The sequence below is a fragment of the Rhinatrema bivittatum genome, chromosome 6 (assembly GCF_901001135.1).
Source record: "Rhinatrema bivittatum chromosome 6, aRhiBiv1.1, whole genome shotgun sequence".
NCBI classification, from domain to species: domain Eukaryota; kingdom Metazoa; phylum Chordata; class Amphibia; order Gymnophiona; family Rhinatrematidae; genus Rhinatrema; species Rhinatrema bivittatum.
In genome coordinates this window covers 179004615-179024955 of record NC_042620.1, presented here as the reverse complement: position 1 = coordinate 179024955, position 20341 = coordinate 179004615, and the positions used below count along the sequence as shown (strand labels likewise).

The 20341-nt window shown below is 43.1% G+C and overlaps 1 protein-coding gene across 1 annotated transcript in view; it reads left to right on the top strand.

Annotated features, from left to right (window-relative positions):
- Positions 1-978: 978 nt before the first annotated feature.
- Positions 979-20341, top strand: part of C6H3orf70 (chromosome 6 C3orf70 homolog) — a 132485-nt gene continuing 113122 nt past the window's right edge. The window contains exons 1-2 of the mRNA XM_029606201.1: positions 979-1564; positions 2926-3238. Of these exons, the coding sequence (XP_029462061.1) occupies positions 3055-3238 (184 nt within the window). The 5' untranslated portion in view covers positions 979-1564; positions 2926-3054. The remainder of the gene's footprint in view (positions 1565-2925; positions 3239-20341) is intronic.

Sequence of the window (20341 nt, the reverse complement as noted above, 5' to 3'; positions counted from 1 at the left end):
GTTTTAATGAGGGAATAGAAGCAGGTGTAGAGAAAAAGGAAAAAAAAACTATTCCTGTCTAGAAATTGTAGGCAGGCAGCACATACAGGGAAGGGGGAAAGGGACAAATAATGAAAAATGGTTTTAAAAGGAGTAAAAAAAATAGACTATTGCTATCCTGTCATATTTCAGCCAGTAGTGGGGAAGGGGAGGTACATACTGTACACACACAAAACCCCTCTGGATAAGGAGAGCCCTCTCTGAGTCTGAGCAAGGTTAACATGAGAGGTAAGATAAAAGTTTGTGTTGGTATCTAAGCAAGGGGAGGGGGGGGGGGGAGGTAAGGCTTAATTAGGAGCAAAAAAAAAAAAAGAAGGAATGAAAGAATTGAAACGAAAATGGCATGGCTTTTCCTGCTTCAAGAGGAGGGAAGAGGTAAGAAAGCACTTTTCCTGAGGGAAAGAAAAATCCTCAGCTGTCACTCTGTCTCCTCCCAGGTGAAGAAAAGGCTCTTCCAGCAGTCACTGCTACTCTCAGAAAGGCATCCTTAGTAAGGGGGGGGGGGGGGGGGGGGGGTGATGGAAAATGTTTACCTTTCTAGAACAGCGGGGATCCAGCTGCTGAGCCCAAACCGTCCTGAGCAGCAAGAGCCCAAGAGGGAAGGAGCGAACCAAAGAGTTTTGCCAGCAGCAGCAGCAGGGAAAACCTGGGGAAGCAGCAAGGAAGTTAGAAAGCCAGCTGGCGGCTAGGAAACCCACCCTCCCTCCAAGGGCTTCCGCAGCAGCTGGAAAGCCGTGTTTCCGCAGCACCAAGAACTGAAGGGTAAACAAGTTAGCACGATTTTATTTTAAGGCAGGCTCCGGGGCGGAGCGGCCGAAGGCAGTTTAGCCCTGCTCCTCCAGCCAATGAGCTAAGTCAGACCACAACTGTCGTCCCACCTCCCATGGGGTACCACACTGAGAGAAACATATCCGTCCAAAAACGAATTGTGCGCCAACACCTCATGCAGTTGTTATGCAGAGCTTGAAAATTCCACGCTGGGGAGGCGCAAAGAGAAAAACTAAAAATAAAATGCATAAAAATAGGAAAAGGGGAAAAGGGGATTGGTGAAACTATAGCCCTGGCAAGGGACGGCCGGGGCTGCTCACACACTTCCCTGTGCCGTGAAGTAATCTGAAGAGAGAGGTGGAAAGCATCTGACATGGGGAGCCAATGGGGACGGAGAAGCCACCCGGGATGAGCTGGAGACCGACGGACCAACCAGGAGGGAGACAGGGGAAAAAAGAAGCGCGATTTTTTTTTTTTTTTTTTTTTTTTGCTCATGAGTTGCCTGAGCTGTGTGGAATCCCCTAGTTCTGATGTGGAGCTAAGCCGAGGGCAAGGAGAGACGCGGTTGCTGTAGAAAGCCGGGAAGAGCGGTGCACGCCTGTTTCCAGGCGTCCAGAGACCGAGACTGTGAGTGGCCTGAAGCCACAAGCAGCCCCTGACGGGAATGTGAAGCTGAATCCTGGCATCTGCCTCTGTGGGAAACTGAGATAAGTGAACTGAGACTTCTGAGGAGCGCACTGAGAGAAGAAAGATTTGAGTGCGTGCGTGGGTTTTTTAAATGTTTTTTTCTCTCTCCCATTCCTGCTTGAGTTAAAGGCACAGCTCGGAGAAGGAAAGTTAGGACCCCCTGGTACAGAAGGTGTAAACCTGGCTAACGGTCTTGCGCTGTGAAAGGCCGCTCCATTGGTTTCCAGATCTGCAGAAAAGGAGTCCAGAGTGTATGCTCGCTAGGAGGGACTGTAAACCAGAGGGTAGGGAAGTGGGAGGATTTTGTAAGGAGACGGAAAGTTGCTCACAGCCTGTATCGAGCAGTTTGTTTACTGTCTCTGTAGAGATCAGTACGGGCTCCATTGGGTTTGTGTGCGTGTTATGTGTACATTCAGAGATTTCAGACTACATTTCTGGGTACCCAGCATGTGCTACATAGATATAACTGCTGCCTAATTGTTTAAAAAATTGTTTAAGTATATATATAATTTTTTTTAGGAAACTTAAGTATATTGTAATAGTTTATATACCGTGTTTGCCATATCTTTACCAATTTCCCTGCGCTATTACCTTCCTTTTTCCTCCTAAATACCTGCCTTATTTATGTCTTGCCCAGTGTAGTCAGTGTGATTTGATCTCCTTTGAGGAGTGGGGTACTTTGCTGCCCATGAAACCCAGGAGTCGTGTCCAGGGTGTGGTACTGGGTGTGCTTTGGGAAACTGTCCCCCGTCCCTCTTTTTCAGATTTGCAACCCTGCAGGATTAATAGAATTGTTTCTTCTAGGATGACCTGCCTTCCCTGGATCCTGGTGAAGTTAAATACCTCAGAGGGGGATCACACCTGTCTGATAGAAGCCTAGCTAGAAGTACATTTTGACAAAAGGAAGAATTATGATTTTTCGATATTTTTCTATTTCTGGATTGGTCGAGATGAAAGAAATCCAGACACAATAGCCTTCTGTTTTGTTTTTTCTTCTCTTTTTTTTTTATTACCGTCCTCCTTACATCCAGAGCTGATCCACTTTTTAGTATTGTAGGAAGAGGGGGACCTTTTGCACTCTCAGCTAAATGGGTGTCAGTTCCAGCTGGTCCTGCAAGGCTCTTGGCTTTCCCGAAGTTATCGTCAGCGGGTTCGAATCTTTGCCCGGCCTTTTCCAGTCCGAAGTTTCCCTTCCATCCTTCTTGTGCCCCAGCCTGTGGTATTTCCTGAATCCGAGTCCCGGGCGCAGAGAAAGAAAGGGGGATCGGAAAGGTTTCTTTTAGCGTGGCGAGGCCACTTCCCCTCCAGACCTAAGCAGGCTGCGTGCGTCGAATATTTGTATTTATTTATTTATATATATACATTTTTTTTTATGGGTGGGATTTCCTCTGCTCTTCGGGTGACAGAGCTCTTTTCTCTCTCTCTCCCCAGATCGGGCAGCAGGGCTTTCCTCCCCCCCCCCCCCCCCTCCCCGCCAAGGACTCTCCCTGCCTGCCGTTCGCCCCGGTGGCTTCCTCCGCTCGCCCTCGGGGGCCCCCCTCCCCGACCTCGCTCGAGGCGATGACGGCGGCAGCGCTCCCCAAGGGGCTGAAGAGCGAGAAAGTGGACGAGGCTCAGGCGCTGGCTCGCAGCTGTGCGGGCAGACCGGATTTCCAGCCTTGCGACGGCCTCTCCATTTGCGCCACTCACAGCCACGGCAAGTGCTTCAGGCTTCACTGGTGCTGTCATCTAGGGTGGTGTCACTGTAAGTTCCCCTTCTCTTTTCACTTCCCCCCTCCCCTGTTTTCTTTTTTTTTTTTTTTTTTGGTAAATGGAGTTCTGATTTGAATAACTGGACATTAGTGGACGCAGATATTTGACTTCGTTTTATTGTTCGATGAGTAAAACTTGCTGCGAGCGTCTTCATAAAAAAAAAATGATTTAACTTTTCAGCTTAAATGACAGTACTTTTGGCTCTTAATTGCAATGTGCTACTACGGCTTAAAAAACCTCCGAAGCTTTTTTGTTGGGCTTTCACTACGGTGAGTGGCACTAAACGGGGGAATAAGGAATAGATAGGAGGCTTTTCCAAAGAGTGCCAGCTATAAAAGAAAGCAGTCAGCGGTGCTGTGAATTTCTGAGCTGCCAGAAGCAACTGCATCGTTAAACTGAGCCTGCTCATTTGCTTGTTTAGCATTTGATCACCAAACTGAATGCAAAAATATCGAAGGGTCCTGTAAAAAAAAAAGGAAAAGTAAATTGTTCAAGGAGCTGAAATGCAGAGAAGATTATTATTTAAAAGAACATCCCTTACAAGCACGAATCTACTTAAACTATTCAGCCAATGAACTAAAAGCACAATTTGCTTAATGTGTGTACTAACCTTCATTAGTATGTGTGTTCAGTAGTACAGTTTACTAAGCCCCTAATGCAGGGCAAATCTGTTTATATTTAGCATGGATGGGAACAAATCTTAATGCCTGCATGCAAAACATAAAAATAGCATGCTATTTATTAAGGCCCCAGTTTCATGCACTGTTAGTCAATGAAATTTAGCTCCTGGTCTGGGGTGCTGGTCAACTGCTAACGCCCTGACCCTGCTTGCATATTAGCAGTTTTGAAATGGGGGAAGCCATGTTCTGGGCCTGCCCCCCACTTGCTATGTTCTCCCATTTAAACCCTGCTCTGTTCAGATCTCACCCCTAGGGCATCCATTCTCCAGCCACCCCAAAGACACCCTCCCCCTTCCCCCTCCAACTTCCCTTACACACTTCTAAGTACTTTTGTTGTGCTGGCAATGCCCTAGGTTGAGCCAGCAGGAGAGCCTCTTACTTCCTACTGGCTTGATTTCATGTTGATCTAGCACCACCTAGTGGTGCCACAAGAGGCAGCCCCAGATCAACACTTGAGGCTCAGCCAGAAGGAGGTAAGACTCTCCTTCAGTATTGCCCAGGGTAGGCAGTTGTTTTGGAAGTGGGGGGAAAGGGGGGAGGGGGAGAAGGGGAATGATCAGAACTTGGAGGGGTTTGGTTGGAAGCAGTTGTTTCTGAATAATCGGCCCCTTTAATTTTTGAGCCGAGTAGCTCCAGGGGCTGCATTCCTTTTAAACATGGCCCATAGAGCACAAATGCATTCTGTACATCATCATTTTGGAACATTGAGGGTTAAAACCTAATGTGCTGAACACCGGGGGGGGGGGGGGGGGGGGGGGGGGAGAAAAACACGCCAATTTTCATACGCTTGTTTAGTACATAGACTCAATTCTTTCACGCAGCAGCAAAGGAAAAAAACCCCCAAAAACCTGTATGCACATAAACGAGTGAATGCCCTTTTAAATAAGTCCTAAATCTGCAAGCAGATGGGCAGTTCAGCAAAAGATAAAGAATATATAGTAACATAATAGATCATGGCAGAAACAGCTCAATTGACTGGCATGCCTGCCCAGTTATTTCTGTACACATTGCTAAGAATATATCCCAGCTGCCCACCCTAGAAATTCGAAAGCTTGTAGACAGGTTTCTCTTGTCTTCCTCTGTGGTTCTCAGCCATCCTGATTTGCTAAAAGAGTTATTTGTGTGTCACAGGTAAAGTTGTTATATAACATCTAAATGAATTTCAGCTGTCTGGTGTGTATATTTAGAGACGCTATTAAAATACTTCAATCACAGATGGCAGTTGGTAGAAGAAATTGAATTTGCTTCTGTCTAATCACTCAATATTCATATTTCATGGATTAAAATAATTCCCCCCCCTACACACACACACACAGGCATTATTTTTATCCTCTTTGAACACGTATTTTCCGTTGGCATAACTGAAATCTCAGAATTACTCATCCTTTGCTTCAGAAGAGGAAGCAGCAGGAGACGGTGTGGTTTGTTCTTCACATGGTCAGCACCAAAGGGAGTGCGGCTTTGGGTGAAGCAGCTGGCTGCTAAAGAGATGCGATGGGTATAATTTAAGGAGTTTAATTAACAGCAGTAGTGGAAAGTGATACATTTTAAAACAAAATATTCATGGCTGTAGAGCGCTTATGCATCAGTTGTTGAACAGTTGTAGCAGATTCTTGGGGCATGCTGACATCTTGCTAGAGCCTGTTGTTTTTGGATGAAGTACATGAGGCTGGTATTCTATTAGCAGCATTTCTTCTCAGTTGACCGAAAACTATGGGGCCCGATATTCAACGAGATCTGGTTATCTCAAGTTATCCGGATATGACTTAGAATAGATATTCAGCAGCGCGGCTATGCTGCTGAATATAACTGGAGAAGTTCTAGTTAGCCGGATAAGTTATGACTGGATAACTTTAGACTTGCTATTGAACAGGTCTAATTTATTCGGTTAATTTAACCGGATAAGTCTGAATATAGGTACTGATCCAGTTAAGATAACCAGATAAAGTTGCCCCACCTTGATCCTCCCATTGCCTGCCCCCAAGATATCCAGCTATCTACTAGCAAGATAAGTGGTAGCTGCTGAACATAGCCAGCTATTCAGTGGCTGCCGCTTAGTTGAATAAGTCCCTAGTTATCAGCCTCTATGCAGCCTAATGAAGGAAACGTAAGTTACTGACCTCCATATTAGTACTCCTTCTGAGAACTGTTTCCCTGGCTACTCTCTAACTTCCTTCTATGGCCTGTTAGGAGGCTCTGGCCCTTTTGACAAGATTCGGCAGGTAGCCGAAGCACTGCCAGGTCTGTCCCACAAACATGAAGAAAAACACAGAGGGCTCAATTTACCCATGGTATATTTATCTGAAAGGGATGAATAGCAGGCGATTGGGTGGTAAAATGGGCTGTTCGCCTCGGAAAGAGAGAGATTTGTCCAGCACCTTATAATGGGGGAGGGTCCCGGAAGGTACTCCTGTAACGCCCTGTTCTCCGCCCCCAGACCAGCCTCTGATTTTAAAACTGACTCAAACAAATTTCAGTATACCTTTTACATGTCTGCTGGTGACCTCGTACAGGAATATACTTGGGCAGGAATGACTGTTACTCGGACAGCTGTCATTGCAGTGCAACTCCAGTCTTTTCAGTGGGAGTGTTTTAACTTTCAAAATCTTTTGTCTGAATTTCCTCAACTAACTTTCTCTCGCGCTTAAGGAGGGGTGCGTAACTCCGGCCCTCAAGGGCCACAAACAAATCGGGTTTTCAGGGTAACCAAGTGATGAAAATTAATCTGGCTCTTAAACAGAATGTATGCAGATTATGTCATAGTTCATTGTGGATATTCTGAAAATCGGACCCACTTATGACTCCAGTCCTTCCTCTTCTCATACTCGAGATCCGGGGTTGGCAACTGCGGTCCTTGAGAGCTGGAAATAGGTCTGGTTTTCTGGATATTCAGAGTGATTATTCATGAGATATATTTGGTATAAGAATCCAATTAAATTGCTAATCATGATTCTCTGAAAGCCAGGCCCGTTTGTGGCCCTCAAGGGATTAAGTTGCCTACTCCTCTTTTTAATTTACGTACACACCCTGATATTTTAAAATGTCCCTTTTTGGGCACGCTTTAGAAAGCTGTTGCTACATTTAGACTTGTTTAGAGAAGCTCTTTCCTTTAATTACTCCCTTCCTTCTTTTCCTTCAATCTCCTCATTAACATTATGCTAGATATCCCAGAGCTATCACATTTGAATATTGGCTACATTCTTTCAGCCATCACAAAATCACTCCTTTTATCCCACAAATCTTATGCTCATTTTCTCTGTACACTTCCTTTTCCCTCCTCCCTGCTCCTCCGCCTTCTCCTCTGCTTTGACTCTTCTCACATCTGCTTCAGCTCAGTCATACCCTACCTTCATCTCTTCAGGCTGTACTCACACTAACGTTTGTTACAGTTTCATGTTCCACTCATTGCACAAGCACTGATGATAATGCTTTTGAAGGGTGATTTTTGACTACTAATCTTGCTATTTCAGTCAATACATTTTCCAGACACCTACATGTATCCATTCCTGCGCTGCCTTTGCAACAATACCTTGTACTATCTTATGCTTCAACACCTTACTGTCCTCGTGCACCACAGTCAACACCCCTCACACTAAAGTACACACACACACGATGTTTATCTTCCATTTTCTGTCATCCATTCACTTTGAGCACACATTTAATTCTACACTGATCATGCTCTTTTATGTATTGTTTTCATGATTATACACAACAGTGCATATTTCAAAATAATTTCAGCTCACGATATTATTGAATTTTTCTATATTTTTTTTTCCTAAGGCAGGGTGCCGTGTTATTTTCTTGCTAGATTATCAGATACTCCCCCCCCCCCCACCTCCTTTGAAATAACGTGTTCTGTCACAGTACAAAGAAGGATTCTGCCCATTCTGTCTGAGAAGATAAGGTGTGTAAAGGGCAGCCCAGGCGTTGTGATGCAATTATTTATTGTCTTTGTTTTGCTACCATTTGTATTTTCTTTATTTATTTTGCTGCTGTGGCTTGGTGTTTCAAATCTTCTGTGTAGTTTGTGTGTTTGTGAGCATACAAAAGGCAGCAAGCTGTATTTGTCACCTTGATTTTTTTTTAACTGACATTTTATCAAACCTGTGATCTCCAAAGTACACTGCGGAGATGTGTCATCCATTTTTACACTGTTGCATAATTTCTTTTAGGAAATGTAACTTTTTTTTTTTTTATAAGGCAGAAAACCCCATTGCCCTATTCCTAAGGAGTAACATGGCAGAAACAGTTTTAGAAAAAAAAAAAAAAGATGTTTACTTTTGAAGCGTGGGCATCCATTCTTGGCTTTGTGCTTTTTCTCTGTATGGACATCAGTCTGAACGTGCTCTTTGTGCTTTTCCACCGCTCCTGTTCTAGATGTGCTTGATGTCATTTGGAGGAAAGCCCACATTTAGGTAAATGAAGCCCAGAGATAGCATAAAATGTATGTGTATGTAGATTATAAATATAACATTCTAAGAATATGTACATCTTTTACATTGAAACATATGTATACAAATAGGTAGCTTCAGCCCAGAAATTAATTTACACAGCACTCATTGTGAATGCGCCTGAGATGACTGGTTCAAAGCTGACTACTTTGACATATGAATGTATATTCAGAGGTAATATAACAAGCTCCCTGTGCCTATAATCTTCATTAATGTGATCTAGTTGAGCCAATGTCTATATAGTTATGAGGCAAATTAAAAACTGAAAGGTAAATTTTCGAAGGGTTTAGGTGCCTAATTTTGGGAGTAAGGCTCTTAAATTAGCCCTTTTGAAAATTTACCGGGACTGAATGCCTAAATTTAGGTTCCTAGTTTCATTAGGTGCCTAAATGTAGGGGCCTAAAATTGGGTGGTTGCAGGGGCATAGTTAAGGTGAGGAAAAATTAGGGTTTAGATTCCTAGAGTTCCATATTCAAAAGTATTTAGCCAGCTAATTGAATATTTGGCACATACCCAGCTAAAATCTAGCCGGATAATAAGTTAAGTGGCTAGAATTTAGTTGGATAAGTTAGATACATTCCATGGGCGTAAACGGGAGAAGTTGACTTAGCCGACTAAGGGCCTGATTCACTAAGCTGTTTTCTCATAGACATAGAATGGGAAAAAAGCCTTAGTGAATCAGGCCCTAAGTCTGGTCGGGCAAAAGAGCTGACCTAAAGTTAGCCATGTTTAACACGGATGTCCTAACTTTTGAAGCTAGGCTCCTAGATTGGCCCTTTTGAAAATGTACTAAGGTTGACTGCCAAAATTTAGGCCTCTAGTTTAATTAAGAACTTAAATTTAGGAGCACAAAATGTGAGTGGCTTCAGGGGAGGAATTAGTTGGGGAAACACAATTAGGAGCTTAGCACTGAATTTAGAACCAGGAACCTCATTTAAGACCCTAAATCTAGTCAAATGAATAGCAGGCCTAAATTTAGGCGCTCAGCCTTTTGTGAATATCAGAACTTAGGTATTTAGCACTTTATTTCAGCACTAGGTACCTAACTTAGGCCTGGATTTATCAAAATGCACTAAATATCGCCTGCGATAGAAAAAGGGGCATGTTTTATGGTAATAGGCACTGTATCTCAATTTGTGATAATCTTTTCACACTTTGAGATATGTGCCAGAATGTGGTATTTCCTACATATAACCACTGGGGGGACCATGTTTACTGAGAGAGAGAGAGATCCCTATGGGAGGCCCTGTTGCGGCTCTGGGTCAGCCCCGGCCGCTCTGCCTACCTCCGCGGGCTTCCGGGTCTCCTCGGCCCTCCCCGGGCCTCCGGGGGCTCTTGCCGCCGCACTCCTGGCGTTCCCACGCGGCGCCCGGGCCTGCCCCTGCTTCTACCACGCTGCCTCTGCGCCGCCGGAGCAGCCGGCGTCTCGCCGCGGCTGGCTCCGCCCCCTAGGGGCACGCGCGCGTCTCGGCCCGAGATTTAAAGGGCCAGGCGCGGGAAACTTGCCTTCTCCCTCCGGTGACGTCAGACGCTGCAGGGCTACTTAAGCCCTGCAGCTGCGCTCCTCCAGTGCCTTGCAACGAGGTTCCCAGGTTCTCCTGACTCCAGTTGCTGCATCCTGAGCTCCCGTGCGCTTCCTGATCCTTGATCCTGGTTCGGCTGATGGTGATTCCTGGCTCTTGACCCCTGGACTGGCTTACGACGTTTCCCTGGCTTCTGACCCCGGTTCGGCTTACGGTGATCCTCTGGCTTCTGACCCCGGACCGGCTTACGTTGACGCTTTGGCTCCTGACCTCGCACTGGCTTACGGTAATCCCTTGGTTCCTGACTCTGGACTGGCGAGCGACGACCCTTCGGCAATTGACCTTGGACTTCATCCGTCTCGGCCCTCGCGGGTCCGCCTAAGTCCCAGCGGCCGGGTCCCTACAGGCTCCTCCTGGGGGGACTCCGGCTTCCAGGGTGAATCTCCTAAGTCCCAGCGGCTGAACTCCTACGAGCTCCTCTCGGGGGAGGATCAGCTTCCAGGGCGAAGATTCTCCCACTACTGGACTGGCTCCGTCGTCTCCACCTTCCTCGCCAAAGCCCTTGGTCGCATAGGGCTTCCAGAGCTCCTCCTTCGGCCAGTTCCGAGCCTGTCTTTGCCGCCTCCCGGTCGGGGCCACTGCTGCCACCATCTACAGCAACTTCTCCTCTGGTTCCGATCGGCCCAAGGGTCCACGAATCCAACAGGCCCACCTAGTAACTCAAGGTGAGGTTTAGGTATTAGTGTAGGGGTTAGGGGCCACTTTGACATTCAAAGTGAGACGTACGAACAGAACAGGTTGAGAGAACATTGCACAAATCTCATATTTGGGTGAGTGTCCTCACTCCGAGGGTCATCAAATCTTCACTGTTCTGTTTGTATGTCCCACTTTGAATGTCAAAGTGGCCCCTAACCCTACACTAATACCTAAATCTCACCTCGAGTTACTAGGTGGGCTTCCTATAGGGATATAAATACCTATTTATTTTTTATTTATTTATTTTATTTAAACATTTTTCTATACCGTCGTTTAGTGATACACCATCACAACGGTTTACAAATAGGCACATAAATAAATTCGAGATGGATTGTATTTTAACTAGGGGGGGTGCCGCAGTTGTTCAGATACATGATTCAATATTATAAGCTATATGTAAAGTGTATTAAAATTCCCTTTATGGGCTAACCGTAGATGCGGTATACTGTAATTCTTTAACTTAATACTTAAGTGTGATAAAATAAAAATAAAAACACACATGTTCTCAGGTGACTTTTGCTTGTGCGTATAAGTCCTTTTCTTGTTTCTTAGTACTACCTATTTCCCATTCTCACTTTGAAAGGCCTTTTTGAAAAGCCATGTTTTTAAGCTTTTTTTGAAGAGTTTTGGATCCATTATTAGTCTTATTTCGGGTGGCATTGAGTTCCATAATTTCGGGTGGCATTGAGTTCCATAATATAGGGCCGGCTAATGACAGTGCTCTCTCCCTTACTTGTGCCAGTTTAGCTGTCTTTACAGAGGGTATTGTTAGTAAGGGCATTATGGCTAGGTTTGTTCTCTCTCTCTCTCTCTCTCTCTCAGTAAATACCACATTCTGGCACTTATCTCAAAGTGCAAAAAATTTATCACAATTTGCAGTAACTTAGCTCTTCACATAGGTATTAGTGCAAATTGCAATAAACTGCCTATTACCATAAAACATGCCCCTTTTTCTATTGAAGGCAATATTTAGTGCGTTTTGATAAATCCAGGCCTTAGGGGGTCATTTTTCAAAGCGATCGCACGCGAAAAGGGATTTTTTGCGTGCGAAATCCGGCAGTGATCGCACCGCAGAGGTGCGATCACTGCCGGCTATCGCAGGCCCGCCCGCCCCCCCCTGCTTCGCCCCCCTACTGCATGATTCACGACACCGCTGTAGGTTAGAAAATCTAGGCCTTAGTCAAAAAAAAGCTGAGATCCTAAATTTAGGAACCTATTGACCCCTGAGTCTTTGTCCACAATTAGCTCTGAATTGAACAAAGCTGCTTTCAGATTTATAATTACTTGTGCCTTGCATATGCCTATATATAGTGTAAAGTCACAGAGGAAATGAAATCACTGGTCAAGACCATGAAATCTTCAAGAATATGGTCAGGAAAGCTTTCTCATCATTCATTGACTTTTTTTTTACAGCATCAGATGTCACTGCTTCTTTCTATATAGGGAAAAGAAAGTGAGCTCTGAATATATAGTCGAAGTACAGTCTTTCCATTAAGCAGTGCATAGGAAGCTGAATTATAAATTGTTTCTGAAATATATTGTTACTAGGTGATACAATTCAGAATGACTCCATTGAGTCCAGATTAAGTTAGTGAGCAATCTCAAGAGCATGCCAGTTTGATCTGAATTTTAGCAAAGTCTTTCATGGTGGCTTATCGTAAAATATTTATAACACCTGAAAACATTAACAAAACAGTATGTAAGTGACTGAAGGTCATGGAAACATATCTTTTCAAGAAGTGCTATGAGGACAAGAAATCTCATGAGAGTGATAAAATGATATCAGGGTGCAGCTCTGGCCAGGCTTAAACTGGTGCCTTAATATTCCTGGGGATCATCTCTTTCCAGGAGAGCTAGCCCAGAGCTAATGCTTTGGGCATTTCAGCCAGCTCAGTGCTATCTGGGTTCCTAGTTTTATGTAACTACACCTATATTCTATTATGCTCCAGTTTTGAAATTCCCAATAAGGGAGGGTTTCCTTTCATTACCATACAAGCCAAACAAGAGACACTGGACAGACTGATCCAGTTACAAGCGATTACACCACTACTGTGGCAAGAAAGAGGAACAGGAACATATTCAATTTATTTTATGTTCCAAAGAAGGAAGGAATCTATCTGTCAGTGCTAGATTTGAAGAAAGTGAACCGTGGTTTCACATGGAATCATTAGCAAATGGTCAGAGCAGTGGTAGGGAGAAACAAATTCCTGTCCTCTCTAGATGTTTCGGAGGTGTATCCACATTACAGTCAAGGAGGAGTTTCAGCGCTTCCAGCGTTTCGAGATAGGGCAGTATTTTCAGTTCAAGGCCTTGCCCTTCAGTCTGGCGACAGAACTAAAGACATTCACGAAAGTAATGGTGGAAGTCGCAGCTTTCCTGCGCAAAGAGGATATCGGTGTACATCCGTATCTGGATGATTGGCTAAAAAGGGCCAATTCTTTCCAAGAGGGTCGCCAAGTGACAGAGAGAGCAATTCAAGTACTTGAGAATTTGGGCTGGATTGTAAACAGGGCCAAGAGTTATGCTCTCCTGTCTGAACATTAGTGTACTTCAGGGCACAGTTCAATAAATATCTAACCGAAGACAGGATAAACAAGCTGCTTCACTAAATATGAGCACGGATGGGCACACTCTTCCCCATAGGCATAGTCATATCTGCAAGTACTGGAATCGATGGTAGCATCGATCGAACAGCTACCATGGGCAAAAGGCTTTACTACCCAAGTTGTCTCTACAAAGCTAGAATTTCGACAAGAATTTATGTTTGACAGTACAGGCCAGGAGGATCCTTCAGTGATGGCTTTCCGAAGTCAGCTTTGTCATAGGTTCCAGGCTGGTACCCCTACAATGGATAACAGTGAAAACAGATGCAAATTGTCAGGGGTGGGGGGCGGACTGAGAAGGACAGATTTTTAAAATGTATTTAAAAATATTTATTACCTGCCCTTCCATAGCTCAGGACGTGTGGTACAATAAAAACATACATAGGTATTAGTCACATAAAAACATAAAAATCACAAACAATGTTGTCTATGAAATGTTAAATACCAACTTAAAAAGATGGGTCTTGAGGGATTTTTTTAAAGGACTTTGGGCCTTTGAGGTGTCTCAAATCTGAAGGGAGGGAGTTCAAGAGGGTAGGGGCAGCAGTCACAGAGGGAAGTATTATACTCAATTAATCATCTCAAGACCAGGGCGATCAGGCTGGCCTTGGAGTGCTTTCTGCTAAGGCTAAAGGGAAAGGCCATCAAGGTGCTGACAGATAATGCCACAGCAGTGGCATATGTGAACAGGCAAGTGGGGACAAGAAGCCCATAGCTAGCATGGGAAGCAGCCAAGGTAGTGATCATGGAAGAGGAATATCTACAGGATATTTCAGCAGCCCATATAGCAGGAGCAGTCCATACTCAGGCCAACTTTCTCAGCTGCCAGATACTGGATCCAAGACAGTGGGAACTGTCAGAAGAGGTCTTCAACTAGATAGCCCGCACTTGGGATGCACCCTAATGGCTATACAGAGGAACACCAAGGCAAAACAGTTCTACAGTCCTACAGTTGAAGAAGGGTATCGGAATCCAGAGGGATAGAGGCACTGACCCAAAGGTGACCTGCAGACATTGGTAGAAGAATAGCACAGCATCCTTGCCCAGTGATACTAATAGCCTCAGACTATTGGAGAAAGCCATGTTATGCGGATCTAGTCAGACTGAAGGTGACTAGCCCCATCAGTCTCAAAGGGATAAAGACTCACTTGAAGCAGGAACCAATAGTCATTGAAAATCCAGAGAGGTTCTCTCTTATGGCCTAGCTATTGAGAGTAGCAGGTTCAGAAAGTAAGAATATTCAGTCCAAATGATCACAACCCTATTAAAAGCCAGGAAAATTCTCCCGTCCTTGACATACAGCAGAATCTTGAGATTATCTGAGAGGCAGTATCTGAGAGATAGTTGGAACCCCAAAAGATAGAGATGGCTTTGGTGCTACAGTTGTTACAAGAGGGGCTGGAGAAGGGCCTGACAGCGAACTCACTTGCTTACTAAGAGACCTATTGAAAGTTGGGTCTATAGCGGCACATCCTGATGTCCTCCGCTTTCTTAGAGGTGCAAAGCATTTACGGCCACTGCTCAAACCATTAGTGCCACTATGGGATTTAAATCTGGTCCTGAAGGCTCTAATGAGAACCCCCATTTGAACCCCTCAGGGGGATATCAGTAACGGACCTGATGCTGAAGACAGTTTTGTTAGTAGCAATCTGTTTGACTAGAAGAATTTCAGAATTATAGGCTCTCTCATGCAGGGACCAATATTGGTTATTTTCAAGTGAAAAGGTGACTATCAGACCAGTGCAGTCATTCCTGCCAAAAGTAGTGTTGGCATTTGACCTCAATCAGGTGATCATGCTGCCAGGGTTTAGAAAGCCAGAATATGTAGGTAAAAGAAGAAAATTAAAATTTTTGGACATCTGCAGAGATACTTGAAGGTAATGAATGACTTCTGAAGATCAGACAGGCTGTTTATTTTATTCGCAGGTGAAAGGAGAGGAGAAACAGCATCCAAAGCATCAATTATTAGATGGAACAAGGATGCCATAGCATTAGCATATATGCTGGAAATAGGCCTATGCCAGAGGGCTTGAGAGCGCACTCTACAAGGGTGCAGGCAGCATCCTGGGTGGAATATAGAGCTACCATGGACATCTGCAAGGCAACCACATGGGGCTCAGTGCACACATTGACAAGACATTATAGATTAAGCCTCCATGAGTGTAGGGAGATGAAATTCCCTATAGGAGTCCTGGAAGCAGTTCTGGACATCTCCCATCCGAGATAAGTACAGCTCTGGTACATCCTACTGGTATGGACTGGGCTGGCAGGACAGTATAATTAGGCCTTACCTGCTAATTTTCTTTTCTGTAGGGCATCCCAACAGAAAGGTTCCAATAATAAGAAAAGTAGTCCATATGCTTATAAGTAAAGAATCACCTGAGCTAAAAGATTTCATATTATCCTTGAGAACTGGAAAGCAGAATGTTAGTACAAACAAAAAACACACTTTGAAATGTTTGATTGCTAATGCCAGAAATCTAAGAATTAAGATGGGAGAGTTAGAGTGTATAGCAGTGAATGATGGCATAGACTTAATTGGCATCTCAGAGACATGGTGGAAGGAGGATAACCAATGGGATAGTGCTATAACGGGGAACAAATTAGATCGCAATGATAGAGAGGAACAACTTGGTGGTGGGGTAGTGCTTTATATCTGGGATGGCATAGAGTCCCAACAGGATAAAGATCCTGCAAGAGACTAACTGCACAATCAAATCTTTATGGGTAGAAATCCCTTGTGTATTGGGGAAGACTATAGTAATAGGTGTATACTACTATCCACCTGGCCAAGATGGTGAGACGGACAGTGAAATGCTAAGAGAAATTAGGGAAGCTAACCAAATTGGTAGTGCAATAATAATCGGAGATTTCAATTATCCCAGTATTGAGTGAAACATCAGGACATGCTAAAGAGATAAAGTTCCTATATGGAATAAATGACAGTTTTATGGAGCAATTGATTCAGGAATGGACAAGAGAGGGAGTAATTTTAGATCTAATTCTCAGTGGAGACCAGGATCTGGTGAGAGAAGTAATGGTGTGGGGCCATTTGGCAATACTGATCATAACATGATCAAATTTGAACTAATGACTGGAAGGGGGACAATATATCTATAGCTCTAACACTAAATTTTCAAAAAGGAAACTTTGTTAAAATGAGGAAAATAGTTAGAAAAGAACTGAAAGGTGCAGCTCCAAAGGTTAAAAGTGTACAACAGGTGTGGACATTGTTTAAAAATACAATCTTAGAAGCACAGTCCACATGTATTCCATGCATTAAGAAAGGTGGAAGGAAGGAAAAACGATTACTGGCATGGTTAAAAGGTGAGGTAAAAGAGGCTATTTTAACCCAGAGAAATCCTTCAAAAATTGAAAGAAGGTTCCATCTGAAGAAAATAGGAAAAAGCATAAGTATTGCCAAGTTAAGGGTAAAACATTGCTAAGGCAGACTAAGAGAGAATTTGAAATGAAGTTGGCCGTAGAGGCAAAAACTCATAATAAAAACTTTTGAAAATATATCCAAAGCAAGGAACCTGTGAGGGAGTTGGTTGGACCGTTAGATGACTGAGGGGTTAAAGGGGCTCTTAGGGAAGATAAGGCCATTGCAGAAAGACTAAATTAATTCTTTGCTTCTGTATTTACTAATAAGGATGTTGGGGAGATACCAGTTCCATTGATGGTTTTCAAGAGTGATGAGTCAGGTGAACTGAACCAAATCACTGTGAATCTGGAAGATGTAGTAGGTCAGATTGACAAACTAAAGAGTAGCAAATCACCTGGACCAGATGGTATACATCCCAGGGTTCTGAAGGAACTAAAAAATGAAATTTCAGACCTATTAGTTAAAATTTGTAACCTATCATTAAAATCATCCATTGTTCCTGAAGACTACAGGGTGGCCAATGTAACCCTAATATTTAAAAAGTACTCCAGGGTAATCCAGGAAACTATAGACCAGTGAGCCTGCCTTCAGAACCAGGAAAAATAGTGGAAACTATTCTAAAGATCAAAATCGCAGAGCATATAGAAAGACATGGTTTAATGGAACAAAGTCAGTATAGATTTATCCAAGGGAAGTCTTGCCTCACAAATCTGCTTCATTTTTTGAAGGGGTTAATAAACATATGGATAAAGGTGATATAGTGTATTTGGATTTTCAGAAGGTGCTTGACAAAGTCCCTCATGAGAGGCTTCTAAGAAAACTAAAAAGTCATAGGATAGGAGGCAATGTCCTTTCGTGGATTACAAACTGGTTAAAAGACAGGAAACAGAGAGTAGGATTAAATGGTCAATTTTCTCACTGGAAAATTATTTATTGTATTTATTTAGAAGAATTTATATACCACCTTCTTAATATATAATTGTTTGATGCAGTTAACAGAGGCAATTCCAGATTACATAGAAACATGATGGTAGAAAAAGACCATTTGGCCTATCTAGTCTGCCCATCCACACCAACCATTCATCTTTATAACCCCTCCCATTCTCTCAGAGATCCTCTGCATTAATCCCATTCTTTCATGAATTCAGATACTGTCCTCATCTCCACCACCTCCATGGGGATGCTGTTCCATATATCCACTACGCTCTCTGTGAACCAGAGAAAGAAGACATAATTATTGTAAAGATTAAATGTGATACTACTGCTCAACTCCCCAGAAATTTACTTAATTTGTTCTGTTTGAAGATGACAAAACACTTTAACTTAAATTACTTGCTATCCTAATCTATTATCTTAACCTGTTAATTTGTGATCTCTAATATACCTATTTCTATTAAGTTTGGTCAGGGTTAATTTTGTACTTGAGTGGCAGAGAAACATAGATAAATTTAGTCATTTGTGAAAACAGAAAACTTAAGTAAAGTTCAGGGCTAGCTACATTAGTAATATCATAGTAAATCCTTCAGGTAATTACTTTTAGTTGGTCTGATCTATAGTAGCTAGGCAACAAGATTCTTTATAAGGTATATATATGGTAGATACAAAAACATATTTTCTAAACTTAAAGGGGTGGGGGGGGTGGGCTAATAGTGTATATAATAGTATCTGTTAGTGACCTTAGACAAATAATGTCAAGTTGTTTTGTGTAGTCCAATCCCCCAATTAGTCTGCATAGTTAGAATGGAAGGAAGGGGTGGGTAGGAGTTGGGGTGGGGAAGGGAGGAGAACTAAAGGCAGAAGTAATAAAAATTTAACAGCAAAGCAGTTTTTCCCTTCTAGAATTCCTTTCTAAAATCCTAAGCAACTTATGCAATAAAAATATCCAGCAAACAAAAGCAATGCAAGCAATATCTCCTTTTCAAACATAATTAAAACAAAAGCAAAAACAAAATACATAAATAATCATCCTTCAAAATAAGGTCTTGAATTAATCCTAAAAAATTACCTTTGTTTGTATTTAAGCTCCTCCAAGAAGGGCAGATCTTTCTTAGAATTGGCTGACATATACAGAATTCAGGCCTTGATGCAGTTAATGAGTTCCTTTCAACTCCCAAGACTTCAGGCAAACATTTCCTTTAAACTACTAAAGCTAAAAGCAGAAGAAAAAAGAACCTAACAGTAAAGCCACATTTCTCTTCTAGAATTCCTCTCTAAATACCTAAGCAAACAGAAAAGAAATGCAAACAATATTCCCTTTTCAAATATAATCAAAACAAACAATAAAGAATAAGAAAAAGTCCCCTTTCAAAATAGAGTATTAATCAGACATAAAAACATAAAAAACAACACAAACAAGAAAAAGCAAACTAATTCTGACCAAATCCCCTTATGCCAGCCAGCAGACCCAACCAAGAAAACAATGCAACTACATAAATGCATCCTACCTCTCATCAATAATTATAGCACAAAGGAACACCAAATGCTGCCCTCCAGGGCTCATAAAGCGTCCTATAACTGAGAAGGTTTTTGTTTTCACTCAACTATATATAAACCACCAAAATTGCACATAATATATAAAAAAAGACTCAGAAAACCATATGGTCATATTACTCCAGGTTCATTCTAGATTTCTTCTCTATCTGCTTTCTCTGTTGACTATTACTTTTCACTTTCCAAGTAAGTACTGATGGACACTGAATATTGCTCTGTACTGATAAAATATCAGATATTTGTTTCTTTGTTACCTAATCCTAGTTATGCTTTTGTGATCAGTCTATAAAATTGTTATAGTTTGTCTTTTTAGCAGCTTTCCGTTTGAACACTTAATAGGTTTGTTGTGTCACTATGGAACCAGCTGATGGAATTTTAGGGACTTTTTTCTTACATTATCATTGGTCTTAACCATTTGTATGCTCCAAATTATATACCTGCATTTACAGCACATTAATATCAGCTGGAAGCTCTTTGAGCATTGACCTATGCTTGCATTTCCCTCCCTTGTTTCCCATGAAGCCTGATTTTGTCCTTTCTAAAGTATTTACGCGTTTACAAGTTTGAGTGCTTATATGTGCTTTTGAAAATTTCTTCTGTATATGCTATTGAATTCTCAATAGGTTTTATATGCTTAAGTGCTCTTAGGGAGGACAACTTTTAAGACATGCATGCACCTATATGTTGTGGACAGAACGGTGGACCCTTGGGCTGGCCTGACGGAGTGTACTGATTGGAAGAGAGAGCTCTGAAGATGGATCAGGCTGGGAGGCGGAACCACGACAGAGGCAGAAATGGAGTCTTCACCCTGGAAGTCCGAGATCCCCCCAAGAGGAGCCCGTGAGGATCCGGACCGCTGGGACTTAGGTGATGGCAGCGAGAAGAGAAGACAGGCCAGAAGTTGAGGCAGGCGGCAGACACTGGGTATCGGAAGCGGAGCCGGAGTCAGAAACCAGAGAAGCAAACCAAGGAGAATCCGAAAGCGGAGCGGGATCAGGGACAGCAGGATCAGGATCAGGAACAGCAGAATCCAGGATCAGGAACAGCGAGACCAGAATCAGGAACAGCAACTCGACACTCAGAGAACTGAGGAACCTCGTTGCAAGGCAGTTCTCCTGGACAGACGCCGGCCTTAAGTACTCCGCCGGCGTCTGACGTCATCTAGGGGCTGGCTGAAGCTTCCTGTGGCTGGACCTTTAAAAGGTCC